This window comes from Rhamphochromis longiceps, linkage group LG12 (genome assembly GCF_057381845.1).
Source record: "Rhamphochromis longiceps isolate RC_006_pf linkage group LG12, R_longiceps_female_GT1.1, whole genome shotgun sequence".
NCBI lineage: Eukaryota > Metazoa > Chordata > Actinopteri > Cichliformes > Cichlidae > Rhamphochromis > Rhamphochromis longiceps.
The window spans coordinates 39,339,387-39,359,834 of record NC_140568.1 but is presented as its reverse complement, the minus strand read 5'-3'; the positions used below and the strand labels follow the sequence as shown (position 1 = coordinate 39,359,834).

General features: G+C 39.4%; 1 protein-coding gene across 1 annotated transcript in view; it reads right to left on the bottom strand.

Annotated features, from left to right (window-relative positions):
* srrm4 (serine/arginine repetitive matrix 4) overlaps positions 1–20,448 on the bottom strand; it is a 68,370-nt gene that overhangs the window by 17,071 nt on the left and 30,851 nt on the right. Inside the window, exons 2-6 of the mRNA XM_085426285.1 lie at positions 15,018–15,140; positions 3,750–3,833; positions 3,546–3,626; positions 3,431–3,457; positions 3,125–3,175 (exon numbers count right to left, since the gene is read on the bottom strand). Coding sequence (XP_085282411.1) covers positions 3,125–3,175; positions 3,431–3,457; positions 3,546–3,626; positions 3,750–3,833; positions 15,018–15,140 — 366 coding nt within the window. The remainder of the gene's footprint in view (positions 1–3,124; positions 3,176–3,430; positions 3,458–3,545; positions 3,627–3,749; positions 3,834–15,017; positions 15,141–20,448) is intronic.

The window sequence follows — 20,448 nt, the reverse complement described above, 5'->3', positions numbered from 1 at the left end:
TTAACAGGAAGAAACCAAGAACCAAGGCTAGATGGATCCATGCTTTCATGTGGTTTATGCCAAATCCTGTCCCTATCATCTGAACATCAGCGCAGAAATCAAGACTCATCAGACCAGGCAACATATTTTCAGTCTTCTGTGTTCCACTTTTGGTGGGCTTATTCAAAATGTAGCCTCAGCTTTGTGTTATTAGCAGACAGGAGTCATTTGACACCAAGTGTGGTATCCTATTGCTGCAGCTCGTCTGCTTGGAGGTTCGATGTCTTGTGTGTTCAGAGATGCTCTTCTGCATTCCTTGGTTGTAATACGTGGTTATTTGAGTTACTGTAGTGCTCATATCAGCTCATAGCAGTCTGGCCCTACTCCTGTGAACCCTGACAACAACAACAAGGTCGACAAGCTGGATCTGTAAACCCTAGAGATTGTGGTGTTGAAAATTTCAGCAGCCTGACCGGCACCAACTACCAAAGTCTAGGGATGGGTACCGGTATCCGGTGCCATGATGACATAACGGTAGTAACCAGACCGAAAAACAGCGCACATTTCGGTGTTTTATTTCGGTGCTTTTTTTTCCTGAGCTGTGATACACTTTGATTTCTAGCCAATCATTTTACGTTTCCGAGGATAGTAGGCGGGTCCAGGTACGTACGTTCTTTTAGAGCAGAGCTACAGATTAAAAATGCCCAAGGCGAAGCGGTCAAAAGTCTGGCTGTACTTCACAGCAAAATATGTAAACTCAGCAGCCTGCAACAAGTGCTTTAAGGTGATACTGTGATACTGCGCAAAGGAGGTAACACCTCGAATCCAATGAAACACCTGGCGACGCATAGCGTTTTTTTTTTTAAAGCCGAAAAATGCGCCGTATTTGATAGTTTGCTGCCAGACCTCACACCGAGCACATCTACTGCGGGTGGGTTGCCTGTTATCGGACCCGGAGTTAGCAACATCCCCCAAAAACACGAAGAGGAGAGTCCTGGCCCCTAGCCCTGCCAGTGTAGCAGAAATGATGAGGATGATGATGCAGCAGCAGCCGTTCTTCTCTGTGTGAGTAGCTTAATGTTGTTCGTGTGTAATTTACGTTTAGTAGGCTAACCACGTTATTAAATTAATGTATGTAAGGTGAACTAGCAAACATCATCATAGCTACATGCGGCTGTCTTCTTGTTTGATGGCAGATACTCCCTTCACCCTGGCCAAAAAGGCTAAAATGACCAAAGAAAAAGTGGAGAACAGCTAAACATGAGAGGTTTTTGGAAAAAGTTTGTGTTTTTTCCATTGTTTAAGCATTGCTTCCAGCCAAGAGTGATACCATATATGCCACATAGCTGCAGAAAAAGCTAACATTGTTATCTTTTTACAAAAAAAAAAACAGCTGAACATGAGAGGTTTAAGGATCAATTTTGTGTTCTCCATTCTTTAGGCACTGATTTGAGCACCGTTTAAGCACCGGCACCGTTTCAAAAGTACCGGTTTGGCACCGGTATCGGCTAAAACCTAAACGATACCCATCCCTACCAAAGTCTCTTAAGTCAGTGGCCCCCAACCCCCGGGCCGTTTATAGCTCCATGAGCCATTTGGTACCGGACTGTGAGAGTTGAGGCTCGAGTGTGAAATTTATGGTTTTCAGAGTTTTTATCAGTTTTTATCGTTACTTTCTTTAATCGTTTTTATCGTTAACTTGTTTTCTCTGGGTCTTTTCCTGTGTGTTATGAATAAATCTTCTTTTTTTTGGTACTGGTACTGGTTTTATTTTGTAGTATTTATCCACGGCAACTTTTTTTTTTTTTTTTTTCACAGCATATGTGATTTATTCTTAATAAATTACATTTTCCATTGAACCACATCATATAACAGTTTACATCCTGAGCTGATATCAACATATCAGTTAGAACGAAATTTGATGATTGAACATCAACTTTAAAAAAGCACCAGTCAGGAAGGGCACAGTGTGAGAATAACACAAGCATTATTGAATTTCATCCTTACTTTGATTTATTCTTTTTTTGTGCTTATTGCTCCAGCTGCACATGGAGTCCACACCTTTCTCACTGACGTGAGTGGTTTCGATAAAGGTACAGGGACACTTGCCTCTCTCAGTAAAACCTCAGAATTTTCACTCAAATTAAGGATTTGTTTTTCAAGTCACATTAAGAAAAGCATCCTTAAAGATTGTAACTACTTTTTCCAAGTGCTCTCAACAAGTAAAGGCTCAGTAGTAAGACAGCGTGCAGTAATAAGTAATATCTAAAGTTAAAACAGTTATATCTTTTGTTGACTTTGTTGATATATCCACGGCAACTTAAAGGCTGGTCCGTGAAAATATTGTCAGACATAAACCGGTCCGTGGCGCAAAAAAAGGTTGGGGACCGCTGCCTTAAGTCACCTTTCTCCCAAATTCTGAGGTCAGGATCAGAATCAGGAAGAAAGGTCAAATACAGGCATTAGTGAGGTGCTGCCATGTGATTGGCTTATTAAATATTTGTGTTAACGAGCAGTTGAATGGGAGTGCCTGATAAACAGGCCAGCTTTTATTTATTTAACGTCAAAATTGCATATGTCACATCATCACCTTATGTTTCTTTATTGGCTACTCTGAGTGACAGGTCACATTAGCGAAGGGAAGAGTATAACAGAATGACAAAGTCATGAACGAGTGAAGTGATCTGAATAAAAGAAAAGAGAATAAAGAGTTGTAGTCAGCTGGAAAGCAATGGTTTCCGTTCAAGTCAGCAGCTACCGAACATGGCTCTGTGCTTACAAACAACAATGCGCTCATCCAAAGTCAAATTATAAAATGTTGCAAGATCACAGCATGAAATTGGTTTCTCTTACCCTCTTTCACCCATTTTTCTCTCTTTGTGGCTCAAGTGTTCAATCAGTTTTTCTGTTTGCAAAGGTTCTTTCACGCTTAGCTCAAGAAATATAAAAGCGGTACGTTTCTGTATTCACCTATCTTGCCCTTACAGGATAGTATTTTGCAGTATCCTCTCTTTTTCCTCCTCGACAGTGGGTATTCTGAAAATACTGGATGGACTACCATTGCTGGGAGAAGAGGAGGTTGTGAGGGGGGAAAAATAGTGTAGGACCTGGAGAGTACATTCTGATGCAACAGTCACACACTGACCTTTTCTTGTGCTTGCGTTCATCCTTCCTCTTATGTTTTAAACTTGAAGAGCTGTTAGGATGAAAGAGAATAATATCATGAGAGAGCGGTATTGATACTGACGAAGCCTGCACAGACAGCTTGCATACTTGCTGATACTAAAAGAGAATTGCGTTTCAGGTGGAAATCCAGTAATCTTGCTGAAAGCAGGCACCAACTGTTACACAGGAACTCATCCTGTTATGAACCGTCTTTCTTTTAGAAATGAGATGTGCACAGTGCAAGCAGACATGCAGAGGTTATAGAAGAAAAAAATCATATATGTACCTGTGTTTTGACTTCTTGGAGGTATACCTGAAAAGGGAAACAAGATGATTTAAGTCATAAATATAAAACTCGTGCAACTGTTTTTGTATATTGTTTTAACATTTACTGTACTTACCTGTGCCGCTTGCTTTTCTTGGAGCTCTTCTTCTTCTTCTTTTTCTTCTTCCTCGGTGGTGACAGGCTGTAAGAAGGAGACCTAAATAAGGAAAAATTTTAAAATAAATATGAATTTAAAGCATTCCTCTGCACAAACCTTGGTTTATTTATTTCCACACCAACACACATCACACTGCAGTGTCATCTAATTTTGGAAACTGACCTTTTCCTCTTCCTCTTCCGCTCAGACTTCCTCTTCTTCTTCTTCCTCTTTGGCCGAGGGGAAGGTTCCTCATCAAAGGACGGACTGTGAGCAAATTCAGAGCAGAGGGGACACGTTTGTTATCTTTTTGGGATCCAATGAATGATACACAGTCTTACATTCAAGAATTTCACAGCGATTTTTGATCTACTGAATCGAAAATATTCTGACTTATATTCTTTCAAGATTACTCAATGCAGAAGCCTTTGCACCTATAAAAAAATGTAAATGAATTTCTAATAGCTCAATATCCCTAAGAATTATGCTGTACAGTTTTAAAGCTTGGACCAGCTGTTTGTTTAACCCTCCGGGGTCCAGAGTATAATTGGCTGTTGTTGACTACTTTTGATTATACCTCTATATTTTACCTTGCCTTGTTTGGTATCATTCTTTTCAGCAATGGTACCACATGTCTGAATTTAAAGGTTTTTTTCTTCTCATTTTCACATACTCTATTAACACATTAAATCTAAAATCAGATGCGAATGCATATATATATATATATATATATATATACATATATACATATATACATATATATACATATATATATATATATATATATATATATACATATATATACATATATATATATATATGTATATATATGTATACTTACACCCAGCACGCCCCTGCGGGCGGTTTATCCTTCAAGCTCGGGTCCTCTACCAGAGGCCTGAGAGCTTGAGGGTCCTGCGCAGTATCTTAGCTGTTCCCAGGACTGCGCTCTTCTGGACAGAGATCTCCGATGTTGTACCCGGGATCTGCTGGAGCCACTCGCCTAGCTTGGGAGTCACCGCACCTAGTGCTCCGATTACCACGGGGACCACCGTTACCTTCACCCTCCACATCCTCTCGAGCTCTTCTCTGAGCCCTTGGTATTTCTCCAGCTTCTCGTGTTCCTTCTTCCTGATATTGCTGTCATTCGGAACCGCTACATCGATCACTACGGCCGTCTTCTTCTGTTTGTCTACCACCACTATGTCCGGTTGGTTAGCCACCACCATTTTGTCCGTCTGTATCTGGAAGTCCCACAGGATCTTAGCTCGGTCATTTTCCACCACCCTTGAGGGCATCTCCCATTTTGACCTCGGGACTTCCAGGTTATACTCGGCACAGATGTTCCTGTACACTATGCCGGCCACTTGGTTATGGCGTTCCATGTATGCCTTGCCTGCTAGCATCTTGCACCCTGCTGTTATGTGCTGGATTGTCTCTGGGGCATCTTTACACAGCCTGCACCTGGGGTCTTGCCTGGTGTGATAGACCCCAGCCTCTATGGATCTTGTGCTCAGAGCTTGTTCTTGTGCTGCCATGATTAGTGCCTCTGTGCTGTCTTTCAGTCCAGCTTTGTCCAGCCACTGGTAGGATTTCTGGATATCAGCCACCTCCTCTATCTGCCGGTGGTACATACCGTGCAGGGGCCTGTCCTTCCATGATGGTTTCTCGTCTCCCTCCTCTTTCTTGGGTTTCTGCTGCCTGAGGTATTCACTGAGCACTCGGTCAGTTGGGGCCATCTTCCTAATGTATTCTTGGATGTTCGTTGTCTCATCCTGGACTGTGGTGCTGACACTCACCAGTCCCCGGCCCCCTTCCTTCCGCTTAGCGTACAGCCTCAGGGTGCTGGATTTGGGGTGAAACCCTCCATGCATGGTAAGGAGCTTTCTTGTCTTTATGTCAGTGGCTTCTATCTCCTCCTTTGGCCAGCCTATTACCCCAGCAGGGTACCTGATCACGGGCAGGGCGTACGTGTTGATGGCCCGGATCTTGTTCTTACCATTCAGCTGACTCCTCAGGACATATATATATATATATATATATATATATATATATATATATATATATATATATATATATATATATATATATATATATATATATATATATATATATATATTTTGTTTTTGTTTTTTAAATAAACATTTAAAACTATTTACATAATAATCAGGTGTCCATCAAATAGGATGCCACACAAATTATTTTTGCCACTCCAAAAAATAGTTTCTGTCCACTATAAGACAGAGGAGCACATCACAAGCCTGGTACCTCCAGGCCTGACAGCAGGAGGTGTATCACTCCTCCTGTTTGCCACCTGGAGTCAAACTCTACATTGCAATCTGCCTTTGGTGGCTTTTTAGCAACTGTGACATTCAGCCATTGCCCCGTTGTTTTGACAAACAAAACAAAACAGACGACTTAACTACACACTAAATAAACAAGACAAAACACTAAACGTCACAAATCTCTCAAAACTCACTTTCTTTTTCTCTCACTCTCACTGCTATCACTCCTAAAACTTCCCCCTCTTCCTAAATAACCAAATGTCACATGTTGCCATCTAATATTTGGATTGCTCAACATGGTACATTTGTCCACCAATAGGAAAGGAATGTTTTTTCATGTATTTTTAAGTGCTTGCAGGACTTGAAAAAATGCAGTTTTTACCCATTTTTTTCTTCCAGCAGACAGGAAAAAATATCATGGCCTATCAATACAATTTAAAAATTGGTATATAGTTGGAAGCACTTTTAACACAAGCTGAAATGGATTCTCAGGGAGACTACATCTTGCTGCTATGCCATCTTAAATTGATCATGTGATTTGGGTCCGTCGACCCCAGAGGTTTAATTATTGACTGGTTTACGCTTTACTCCTAAGCTTATGTGGTTAACTTAGTAGTTTCCTATTTTCACACCCAGTATTTACACCACAGTTGTTATTTGCAGCTGTATTTGTATCAAACTGATGAATCAAATTCCTGCAGCCACTGTTTTTTTGTTCTGCTTTTTTTTAACCACACCCTGAAGGAAAAACATAGCTTTACTGCCCAAAATGCTTCACTATGTTCAAAAGCTCTGTAGCCAAATATATAAAGTGTAACTGGTGCCAAGTATTGTTTACTGGAATATCAAAGCTTTTTTTTTTTTTTTTTTTTTTGCTGAAAAGCAGCCTTCTACAGGCCAGAGGCAGAAGTTTGCCTTTTGCCAAAAAGCATTTTCAGGTTGGCAGAAACCTTTAGGAAGTTAGGAAAAGTCAAACAATAGAAGTGGTATAGGGTTGAGGTGGATGAATAAATGTTGCGGATGAAAGCACTGGACTGTCATCCAGAAGAGTGTGGTTTGTAAATGGTAAAAATAAATGGCCTGTATTTATATAGCTCTTTACTAGTCCCTAAGGACCCCAAAGCGCTTTACATATCCAGTCATCCACACATTCACACACTGGTGATAGCAGCTTCATTGTAGCCACAGCCACCCTGGGGCGCACTGACAGAGGCGAAGCTGCCGGACACTGGCGCCACCGGGCCCTCTGACCACCACCAGTAGGCAACGGGTGAAGTGTCTTGCCCAAGGACACAACGACCGAGACTGTCCAAGCCGGGGCTCGAACTGGCAACCTTCCGATTACAAGGTGAACTTCCAACTCTTGAGCCACGATCGCCACGATTTGTCTTCCATTTGCTATCAATTCTACTAAGTTACTAAGTTATTCATTGTATTATTTGTATGGCTAAAATACACCTAGTGTAACATCTCCCAACTAATTAGGCATTTACTTTCATCAATTCATGGAAGATAGTTTGGCGGTGTAATACTATTTTTCAGGATACACACACACACACATGAACACACACACACACACACACGAGTATGTGCAAAATCTGCACAATCTACAGTTCACAAATCCGTGGTGGAAAATTTGTCTAAGGTGTCAGGAACATGAAAAACACTGCTAATTAAAAAAGTTTGTTTTTGTGCCATAAATGCAAATTAAAATGTTACTGAGGATATAAATATATAGTATATAAAGATCCAGAAAACAGTCCAAGTTAAACTGCTCTGTGGTCTAGTGAATCAAAATCTTTTTTAAAAAAAAAATCATTGCACTAACATTGTGTGGGGTAAAGGGAAGCAGGACCAGCCTGGTTGTACTTCTTTGGTCCTTCACACAGACAGCTTTGCAAACCGCTGTCTAAAATTTGTAGCATTTACTGTGACAAGGGGGCAGTTTAGGCGAACCGCCACAGCCACTGTACTAGTACACACTGCCTGATAACTTGTACATCTGTGAAGGCACCATAAATGCTGCATAATATACAGATTTTGGAGCAACATGGGCTGCCTTCCTTTTTCCGAGAAGTCCTTGTGTTTCTGAACAGCAAAATACCAAAACAACATTCTGCATGTATTGCAACAGCATGACTCAACAGCGAAACAGTCCGGGTGCTGTAACTAATCTGCCTGCAGGAAGCAGAGAACATTTGGCACACTATGAAATGGAAAATATGTCAAAGGAGGCACTGGACGGTTGAGCAGCTGAAATCCTATATCAAGCATGGGAAAACATTTGGCTTTCAAATCTACAGTAATTGCTCTCCACAGTCCCCAAACATTTTTGCTGTTAAAAGACGACTTGGAGCAAAAAACAAAACAAAACACATATATATATATATCTATCCAATGATCTACAAATGATTTGTAGATCATTGCATTGTGATTTTATTCACAGCGTCAAAGTCTTTTTTTTCTTCTTTTTTTTGGAAACTGATTGATATATTCTTTGGGAATTTGCTGTATTGCTTTCCTCCCTAAAAGTATTTACAGATAAATAACCATGACAGAATGGGTGGGGTAAAATAATCCACATGACTCATCACTGGCAGCACATAACTGCACATAAATGCATCCTGATTCTCTCTCACAACAATCATAAGCAAGATTATCTGTGATCCAAATGTCCCATACGAGATAATCTCGTGACAAAAGGATGAAAAATCCTTTCCAAACTGGTATAGACATAAAACAAATAACATGCCAGCGAACGTCACTATACTTTACTCAGAGGGAGGATCACAGATTTGATCTTGAACTTAAAATACAGACCTTCACTTTTTGAGCTGCAGGGCCTGCTGAGCAATTTTATGATTTCGATTGGGAGATGATAATTTATTTCTGAATTTAACAGGGATAAAGCATAATACTTTAATGTACCATAGCCGAAAGGTAAATTTCATCTCCAGTCCCTGCACAGAGGCAGCTAGCGATATACATCTTGAAGAAGCAATGAGGTACACTCAGTTTTGGTTTCCAAATAATTTAAAGACAGATATTTTACCCTGGCCACCGCTCTGTAATGGTGCCAAAAATGCAGGTGACTGTGAGAATGTGTTGGAATCTCTCCATGTAGCTCATGGATCCTTTATTTCTGCACACATTGTTCTGCGTATAGCCACATTCTCATTATAGTGTGAGATATTCTTGTTATCCATCCTTTCTTCTCTTGAAGTGTGAATTCATCACTATACTGGAAAGAAAATGGTCGTATTCCATCTGCTGACCAGCTTGGTTGCTGTCCAGTGGTCCACTTCATTACTCTTTTAAAATGACTGATGTGGAAAAGAAGATGAAGGTCTTTTGAAGCACCACAGCCCCCCTGAATGGGCCTTTCAAGTGCAGAAGAGACTGAAATTCATAGCAAGGAAATACATGAGAGAGTGACTAACCATATCTGGGTGATACAGAACAACAAAAAAAAGTAGTTATCATAATGGGTATAAACTTGTGGATATTTTCTGGAAATTTACAGACTAAGTGGTGTAGTGGTTAACACATTTGCTTGGCAAGCAAATGTGACCTTTTGTTTGCCAAGTCAGAGACACAAATTCCCTTTGGGGATGCATTAGGAAAGGAACAGGAGCCAAATCAAACATGTGGAAATACTTGCTGTGGCAAGGGAGCATGTAGCTTACGGACTAAAAGATTAATTGTAAAAGTTACTGAATATTTGTGAAAACCGAAGCTGCATTTGTAGCATATATATGTGTGTTTTTCTGCCTAACATTAGCCCTGCATGTTCAAATGCTCCAGTTGTTTCAATCTTTTGCCAAATAAAACAGCCATTAACAAAGGCTTTAATAGACACGCACAGTGCTATTTTTGAGTTAAGGCATTTAATGCATTGTTCACTTGTCCACAAACAACGGTGATGTAAAAAGACACTGATAATTGAGAATTAAACCTTGGAAAACATCTGGCATGTCTTAAGAGTGACATAAAGACATGGGGGATTTGAAATAAAGCTTAAGGATTATGCAAATTACCTTTACTGTACAAGAGCAACAATAAGTTGCACTTGATTCTCTAATGTAATAGAAGTACATAGCAGCTATGGAACAATATAAAAGAAGGAAAAAAACCCTAATTGTCGTGATCAAGGTTTCCAATTCTCTACAGTATAAATTTAATTGCATAAGTGTCAGTGCAAAGTGTGAGCCTCCCACTTTGAATGTGAATGTGCATATGTGTGTGTGTGTGAGTGTGTGTGCATATATATATATATATTCACACACATATTTCAAAGTGAATGAAACTTGTCATTAAAAAGAGAAACCTTTAAAAAAAAAAAAAATAGAATAATGTTACTAATATTCAGGTGTTATTTTCATTGCTCAGCATTTGACTTAAGCTATCAAAATGCCTGCAGATGCAACTATGTACGATATATTTGGAATCATTTTTATGCTTACAGGAGGGTAATTGTTGCCATTTATGTGTCCAATTTAATGTACCTCCCTGTTACACAAACAGAGGTCATGCACATAGTTGAGTGTGATCAGGACTGATCCAGACAGTGACAAACTGCACTCCCCCTTGATATATACGACCACAGAGCTCTGGAGAGTATGTGCCTGTTTCATCGGATGCAGAAGAGTGTCCTGCTATGATAAATGGCCCTGCTTGGAGTAGTCGGCAGTTTGGGAGCATTAGGAACTGAAATGCATTAGGGCTGATTAGACAATCCAAGCCCAAGTACCCTCTCCTGGTAATGACAACGCTTTGTCACTCATTAACACCTCTACCATTCTGGCCTTGTAGAAAGAGAGCACAAGACAAGCATTTGCATTTCTTCTTGCCAGCAGAAACACTTTCTTTTGATGAAGTTGAGAGAATGAAAAGGAGAATGAGAAAGCAGTCAATTGCCAGCTGCACTAGGAGTGGTGATTTTGTGAAACAATGGTGTATGAAAGGGAGCTTTTGGGGAACTTTTGATGAAAATATATTCAATTCAACTTTTTTTTTTTTAAAGAATTGATGTTTTAATCTGAGCCATGATTATGCATGAAGACCATACATGTATGTGACTACATCTAAGATGTCATTACCTATATTATTATAAAGAACAAAACATGTCTCTCTCCCATGAAGCACTGAAGTACGTTTATTTCAGCTGTAACCAGACACACTTCTATGTTTCAAGTGAAGTTCAGACTGTTTTCATTCGATACCCAATTCACTGGAAATAAATCTAAATAGTTTACTTCTGCATTTTGCTCTTTTTGTTATTTGACAACAACTACTCTCAAAAACCTACTCATTACATCAACTTACTATTTCTAGATGGAATCCAGTGTCAGCGGCTTATGGCCTCATGTTATAATTAACTTTTTTTTCTCTGCCAAATTGCTGCAGGCCAATTAGCAAGATAACAATCCACAGAACAAATGTCCTTCTCAACAAAAGAGATTTTTCTCATGCAATGCTTTGTAAGTGAGACAAAGTATTTGGAAATGGATCTAGCTCGTTAGCCATTTTAATAAAAGGCAATGAAAAAACACATGCATCTAACCTTGATGGCTTGTGGAGGATATATCATGTAATCACATAGCTTTTTTGTGTGTTTTTAAGGCTTTATGGTATGTTATGTTTCCTCTTTTTAGTTGACCTTGCGGTCAAAACAGCGTGCATGGGTTTCTCTTCCTTGTTTTTTGTCTTTTAATATAAATATAATTTGATAGAATTTACCAGCTTGACCTTTATGAAGTACAATCTCTACATACACAGCAATGCTGCAGGTTTTTGATTTATTAATTGTAATGGCTCTACAGTGAATTTCAAATTGAAGAAAGTATCAAGTATCAAGGCCTTTACTGCAGCCGCCCTCAGTTGCTGCTCATTTCAGGGTCTCCCTTCCTTCTGTTTTGTCTTCAGTAACTGAAAAGCAGCTCTGCTGGGTTGAGATCAGATGACTGTCTAGGTCACTGAAGAATATCCAATTCTTTGCCTTGGAAAACTCTTGGGTTGATTTTGCAGTATACTTTGGGTCATTTTCCATTTGCTATGTGAAGTGTCATCTGATCAGTTTTGTTACATTTGGCTGAATCTGAGCAGTAAGCAGAACTCTGTACTCTTCAGAGATCACCCTGCTACTTCAGTAGCCACATCTTCGAAAAACACCAGTGACCCAGCTCCACTGGCAGCCATACATGCCCTATGCCACAGTGTTGCCTCCACCATGTTTAACTGCTTGTTTGCTTCTGATCATGAACTATTACCTCTCTATACTTTTTTTCTTCTGATCATTGTTCTAAGAATTTCATCTATTCAAAGATATTTTTTCATAGCTGTCATGGTCTAGACTTTGATCATGATACAACTACCTCCTTGAGACTGTTCTCGACTCGGATAAACATTCTGAAGGGATTTTTCTTAACTTATAGAGGAATGAATTCTTTGACCAGTCACTTTAGTTGAAGTCTGTCATCTTTCATGTCTTTCTTTGGTGTTGCTGAGCTGGCCAGTGAATTTTCCTTTGCATCAGATTGTTGATTTTGCCACTCTTAAAGTTTTCCTTATCTCTCTTCTAGCATTATTTGGAATTTTCCAATAATGACATCCTTCATGTGCATCAACATCTCTCTGGACCTCATACTGAGAATTACAAAGACCAGATACCAAATGTAAACTCAAGACTTGGAATCAACTCTAGATGTTTTATATACTTGTCACATGATAAGAGGAGGAGGAATGAAGGAAGAGCCGTACACCCATATGAGGAAATATCCTGTGGAAGAACAGTGTCCCAGAGCTCACACAATGCCAAGGTGCACTGAACTTGCTTTGGTATCTTAGTATATTTCTGTTAATGATTCTGTGAATGAATCTTTAATTCCAATATTCCTAGTATTTGCAAAGGTGTCGTTCACAGTCCACGTCTATATACGTCTAATACAAATCATTGCAAAATAGATCTTGAGGAGAAGTTGGTTTTGGAAATACAAAACAATAGTCTTTGACCCCAGAGATCAGGGTTAGCCTCCAAGCATGATTTGTGCTTCGATTTAGAAAGTAAAATTGTTTGATTAAGGTTAGGTAAAAGATTTCGGTGTTGCCAAACATTGTGTGTTATGATAGAACCAAATCGGCAGTGATATATGCACTATGGATCTATGTATGTCTATGTATCTATGGCTCCACAAGATTTGCCAGGAGACATCAAATGTAAGCAAAAGAGTGGATATTATAGATAAACAAACCTAAGAATTTGTTGCTAAGTAAAATTAAGCAAAATAAATTCCTGCAGTTATGCATTTTAGAAAGCAGCAGCAATGCCATGTCATCTTGCATGCCACTGTATTATCAATCACATACATAGTCCAAATTAACAATGTGTGGACACATTGTTGCAGTCTTTACAAGGTAGATTTACTTCAAACCTTAAACAAGTACAGAGTCCTCACACTGGACACAAAATTCATTTATGTGAAATATAAGGGCGACATAACAAACAGCAAAAACACAGATAAGTAAGTATGAAAGAATAAAATCAAATCTAACACTGGGCAGCTTAAAGGACAGTAGAGTAGATATGCTATAAATACATCGTCTCCTTGATTACAAACAGAGCTCTGGTTTTCTTGGAGTTCGTTCCACATATGTGCTGCATAAAAACTGAGTGATGATTAATCCTGTTTATTTTTCAATACGGGAACAGGAACCAGGCTTGTGCCAAAACAGCTGAGAGGTCTGGCTTGTTCATTATGGCCTCTAACAAACGTGTTTTTAATCACCTTTAGCTGTAATCTTACAGTACTTTACTGGTGATACAATTTTTAAAATTCATTTCTTTATTTTTTTGATATAGCATGAGGTTTTGAGAGTTTGACTTAGTTTAGTATCTCATTAAAATTAATGGATGCTTTACTCAAAGTGGACTTCCTTTCATCGTCTCAGCTAGAACTTGTAGCAGTATTCTCTCTAACCTCCTGCAGCTTCTAGCATTGCTGTGCTTTTTGGTCTGAATGCAGCCGTGTTGTGCAAGATTTGACACTGAAAATGCATTCATTTTATTGCTCTAAACCTCATATAGTAAGACCTACAGTTTCACAATAAGATCCCTGCATGAAGTCAAGATCATCTCTGCTACTGTCTGATGAAATGGATACGCTGCAGAGCTGCTGTATAAGAAAGGGTAAAGTCATCATTTAAGAGGTTTACCAAACCAAATGATGAAAAGACTGTGGTTCAGCAATGGTAGAGCTTTAGTGTACGTTCTATGTGCACTATGTACACTCAGCACACTGAGGACTACTCTGATTTCTTAGTATTTAAATTTTAAAACGCTGTAACTTGGAGCTGCTGGTGAGAAGGGTGTCTCACAGAAAAGCCCCAGTTCCAAAGATAATAATGCTATAAATCTCTCTCACCGTGCTTTCTTCTATCAGATGTCTTTTCTTGCACGCATAAACCAGAAAAATGATTATCAGAAGCCTGCATGCCAGCGTGTTCTCTGCGCTTGCTGTTAAATTCAAAAACAAAGAGAAGCAGCCGCCGGGTAAAGTTCATCCAAAGAGAAGAGATTCATGTTTATGATCCGCTCTTACACTTCAGATGCTGCTTGAGTCATGTTTTACATATCACTGCCTGCTTCCCTGCTGTGTAACTGCAACGGCTTTGAAGGTGTCAGATTAATTAAAAAGGTTTCTTTCCAAAAAAAGAAAAAAAGAAAGAAAGAACCAACTCTGCCTGGATTGATTTCTCCAACTCTGAATAAAAAGCCTAAAAACTGTTCTTCTCTGCATGTGAAGAAGACTCTTGCATCTGAATGACACAGCGTGGAATTCCTTACACCATTTGTATTTCCTACCCCGATAAGAGTGTTTGCTTTTCCTGCACCGGAATATAGAGATTAGCTTGGGTTTCTTGTTGAGAATCAGGCCCTGAAGGTGTGTTGGTTTTGCTGTTAAAAAGGCTTTATCATCTACAGACGCAACCAAAACAAACTTTAATCACAAAACTCAACTGATCAACAATCGTACATGTTTAAAGCCCATTCTTTTCTCAACCTTCTCATCTCTTCACAAGCACTTGTTTTCTTTTAGTTCAGAAAACCCTCCTGATGATTTTGAAGGATTGCTACTTGGCATGTGTGAAAACACAAAGGCTAACTCACCTCCTGGCCCTGCGATGGCTGCGGTGTTTGCGTCTGTTTCCTTTGATGCAGCCATATCTGTCCCTTGTGTCCACAGCTTTCCTCTCATCAGGCTTGAGCTGCTGGCAGGTTGTAGTTTCTGAGCTGTGGGGGAAGAGAAAAAAGGACAAATAAGATTCAGTTTTTGCTCTCGAGCCTTCAGTGAGAACTTCAAGTGATTTTTGCAGTTGTCCACACAGCTAATGCTTCCATCGCACAATAGTGAGGGGGCATTTAACATGCTTGGTTAGCCTTATTCCCTTTGGTCGACTGGGTATGTGTTTTATTCCCCTCCATTTCTTTCCTCCAGCCACTCTCTAGGAAAATTGGAGGTCAGCCATTTACCATTCAAATCAATGTGTCAATTGAAATACAGTTATTTACATGCCTCAGCTGGCCTGCCATTTTGTGAAATGGTGCTTTCTGCCTTGTGCTGGAACAGTTCTTAAAGTTTTGTCCTTATCTATGACCTAGATATATTTAATAAGACGTAAATGCAAAATCAAACCAGACACTCAGATTTTCTGTTTTGTTTTGGGTTTTTTTTTTTTCAAAAGTGAGGAAAATTATTTCTGGCTCCCAAATAATTTTTCCATAAGTCAGGTGTTCGGGTAATTCAACCACTTTTCATCTACAGTGAAATACGGCATAGAATGAATGATTAAATAAACTGAATGATTTGATGTGAGCACACAGTTCTAGCCCTGCTTATTATTCTCTGTTTTAGTCATGGGAGATTTGAGCGTAATTACACATTCTCCTCTTCGTCGAGTGGCTCCCGTCTGATTGTAATGAGAAGATAATCAGAGCCAGAGATTAGGACGTCAACGCCGCCTCCTCATCTTCCCCCAGCGACGAGCAGGCAGGGCCCGTCGCTTTCTATCTTCCTCACCTTCATTCTCCTTAGCCTCTCAGCATTAGAGGGAGTGCCCCTGACAGGGAACTAATAATGTAAAATGGCAGACTGGGTGCTGCAACATGACCAAGTATGTGAAAGGTGATAGGGGAGATAAAGACAACCACCGGAAGGATGATTAGTCTGATAAAGAAGGCTGATGGAAAGGAACCTTTAAATAACCTGGTGATTTGGCTAATTTTCTCCTTGCTGATGTAGAGCTGAATAAATGTCAGACCACACTGTTGCCTGGTATTAAGGATGCCTAATCAAATACACTGAATTTCACTGAAGAAAAAAATAGTAAAGTAAAGAATAACATGCCATCGTAATCTCAGCATTTCTTAATGGGGGCCTGTATTATATTCTGATATGGATGCTAAGACTCAAAACATCTACAATTCTACACAAAACTCAAACTCATACTCAAAGATGTATGATTTGTTGCTATAACACAGCAACTAATAGATTTTGTTGAGACATTGTTTTCTAAACTGATTTTTTTTTTTAGTTTTGGTCTATTGATCAAACAAAAACAAGCACAAAAGATGCAGCGTTTTCTACATACCACAAGCCGACATTATAAACAGCATAAGCTGTTATTCACTCATGTAGCAAAGGGAAATGTCAGCAGTGAAACAACTTCAGTAACAGTTCATTAACTGATTTTCAGTATAAAATACAAACGCAGAGTAGAAATGATTTATGAGTCATGTGTTTTCCATACAATTTGTATCCACTTGCAAAATATCCCAACCAGAATCAAAACACATAATATCAACTGAATGATGGCCGTTCATCTTAATCTGGTGATTATAATGAAGAAAAGGGGAAAAAAAAAAACCCTATTATGAATCCTTATAAAATACAAAAGAGTCAAGTAGTGGATGCTAACTTTCCCAAAAGATCATTACAAAAATGTACAAAAACACCATTGGTCTCAAAAGGCCAGTCATTACAGACACACACATACACACACACACGCACTGAATCACTGTATCATAACTCCACTGTTTTTGTGAGCAATGTATCCTGATAGTGCTGTATTATATGTAACTATGTTGCTATCTGTAAGTATTTTAACAATATACACAATTCGCTTTAGATACAAGCACGAGCTGAAAACTGCTCTGCCCTGTTGAACTCTCCACTTTATGTCCCTGAACAAAGAGCAATTTTCTTTTACTGGCCCCATTTTGGCTTCTTTGTTATTTGCTGTCACTCTAAAAGCAGCAGTTGATGACTTTTAAATGAAATCAATTTTGCTATCACAAATGCACGTTCCCTTGATCTGGCCCTGCAATTTATGGCTAGAATTTTACAATAAGCACCTGGATTTATTGCAAGCTGCTTGTATCTGTCAAACCAAACCTTGTGCTTATTCTCTTTTCCATGTTCACATGAAGTCCTTTATTCTAATTTATAACCAGACATCAGTTGAAAGTATTTAAAGGGAGACTTCCAAGTACCAAAACTACAAAAAGCAAATCAAAAGAAATACTGTGCATCTTAAGTTAAGGTGCTTGGTGACAAAGTATTACATTAACTGGGGATCTGTTTACCATAAAAATAGGTGAAAGAATCACAGGAGAAGCTCAATTTTCACCCAGAAAACTTAAGTTTCAGACTTTTTTGGGGGGGCTGTTTCTTGTCGTTTAGGTCATTTTATGTACTAAAACAACCTGATAATGGCTTAGTCACCATAACTACTCAGCTAAGCATAAAGAATACCCTTTAACAATGTAAAACACAGAGTTGGTCCCTACAATTTGGGTAACTTTCTGTTTATTACACATTATAGCCTGGTACAGTGCCAACGAGCCATATCTGCAGGAGGGATCACAACAGACTTAGCGGGCTGATAAAATTCAAAGTGAGGGTAGCATCCCACTTTTTGACTTTTTGAACTCTTTCTTTTATTATGTGCGTCAAGTTGAACGTGTGTGCTGCAGAACATCTCCTTTGGCTGTGTTTCGGGAGGGAGCGAGAAGTGACCATGCTGTGATCAACTCTTGTTCCAGTCTTTGTCACAGAGGGAGAGTCTATCTCCTCTCAACGTGAGGCTCCCTTGCTCCATCGTTCACCACTGATGCTGACACGGACAGATGGTACACAAAAACATGCTGCAAACAAGATGACAGTGCTTTTTTTTTTTTAAGGCCCAGTGGCTGTGATTTCCCCCTGTGCACAATTCCAAATTTGAATGGGGGACTGTGTGTGGTCAACAGATGCAGAAGTAGCTATATCAACATATCAAGCAAGAGGTAATTGGCTGAAATAAATTATTATCAAATTTCTGTATTAATATTAAAATATCTAATGCCATGATGGTGCAGGGCAGGGAAAGACGGGCTCCTCCCTAAAGCAGGACCTGTATGGTTTTAGCAGAGGACATCATTCCATCTGTTTAACTTTCAGTTAGAGATGGGTGGTCTGATATCATATCATATAATTATAATTCAAAATATAAGTGTGCTGCTTTATTTTGGGATATCATCTGCTTTTTGATCCTCATCAACTCATAAAAAGGTCCCAGGCGAATGTGACAAAATATGTTCACAGAAGGCAGCATGGTGAATGAAAACACTGTGGTGAGAAGACCAACACTGTAAGATGAGTTCAACTAAATGTGTGAGGAGAATTGTTATTTGCGGCGTAGATTATAAGTTTCCCATAGAGTAAAATCTTTTGGCAAGTTTTCCTACTTCTACTTTCAGCTGTGTGCTGAGATAATCATAAAACATCACAGACAGCTAGAGTCACAGAAGGATCGTCATAGTTTGTGTACAGTTTCATTGTCCACACCCCATTTACGATGTAAAATTGAGATAAACTGCTACAATGTCTGCCAGGAGCTAGACAGTAATCTGCCAGCTGCTTTACACACCGCCAGCGCACAGTTGGGGGTCTCAAACTCATAACATCGGCTGACACTGTACAGGTGTGCGAGAAGCATGCAGCCAACCATTAAACCCATGCACCTGCAAAACACCGCTGCACAGCTCTGATGTTTGCATTTCAAATGTGTCAAACGTCTCTCTGACGATTAATACAGATCGCATTCTCGGCTGACGCAATTAAATTCTGCTAGATGTTTTCGTGTTTTCATCCGAACTCTGCTATTTCAAATCAAGTTTTTACTCAACGCGTGTGATTAAAACTGCTGCTTGACAATTCAGCAAAGCTTCTGTGGCAGCTTCAGAGCGCTCAGAGCCGTGTCAGTTTAGAGCTTCTTTGGGGACACAACAAAACACACATCACTTGAATGCAACCTTTTCCTTCTAAACCTTATGTGTATAGATACCCCACTGTGACAGAATGAGATCTTACAAGATAGCGCTAAGAGACACCCAAGGGGAATTTGTGCATTTTCTATTCTGTGATCTCCTGAAAGCACAAACAGATAAATGCACTCCCTCGCTGCTGTGTTATGGTCTATCAGCATAAATGATTGTACCCTGACAGCCTCTGCTGCTAGCGTAATTAACCTTTAATTACACATATTTGCAAGTATATTGTACAAGTAGTATCCATGTGTACTTTTGAATTTACAAAAAAAGAGCAAACAAAGAAGGTGCGCTTCATTATGAGCTCTTGCTAACTGGGGAGATATTAACAGTTTTACAGGAATAGTTCAACTATTTGCTTTTACTCCTGCAAGCAGATAGTTAGCCTTTTTTAATATCCCCATATGACAAATTTCATAACTATATTTTGTCTTAAGCAGCAACAAGCAGCAACAAACCAGTACCAGTATGGAACCTTAATACAATCTAGGATCCAGCATTCAAAAATCCATATTGGCTGACTTTCCTCTCATTTTGGTTGCCATGCCATCCTCACAGGTGCACCGTCTTGCTGAGTGAGTGAGCCAAGAAGACTCATGTCTAATGGAGCAAGTGAATAACAAACTGCGCCAAGCAAGTTAAGGGATACGTGGAAAGATCAATACTGCTAATGCTAAAGCAACAACAGGAAAACAACATCTGGCGCTCGATGGTTGATATGTCACTTTGTGACACAAAGGAAGAGGATTTAAGGCTGAAGAAGATTACTGTTAAGCATTTCCCCCCATCAAGTTAATTGTTAACACCAAGTAAAGTGCTCATAAAAAATCTTTACTTCAGCAGCACATGTATTGGTATAAACAATCCCTCCCTATACAGTGAAGTAGCCCTTAGTCCAACAGCCCAAATACCCTGATTATTCAGAGTGGAGGGTTTCCCCTCTAACTCACTAGCTTATAGACATGTCAAGAAAAGTGTAAAAGATAACAAAGAATGAGGGAGGACTTGTGTGACCTTCACCCTGAGAAAAAGAATCAGAAAAAGACTGACAACAGTGCAGAAGTGATGCTTTTATTTTTTCTGTTTCCGTAAATGATTTAAGAGTTTCCAACTACTCATGTGAGATTCAGGGTAGCTAATAAACTTTTCATTATCCCTGTCACAGTGACTGGGAGCAATTGATTATCATTATTACAGGAGTGATGATAGTTGAGATAATTACTAGAGAAAG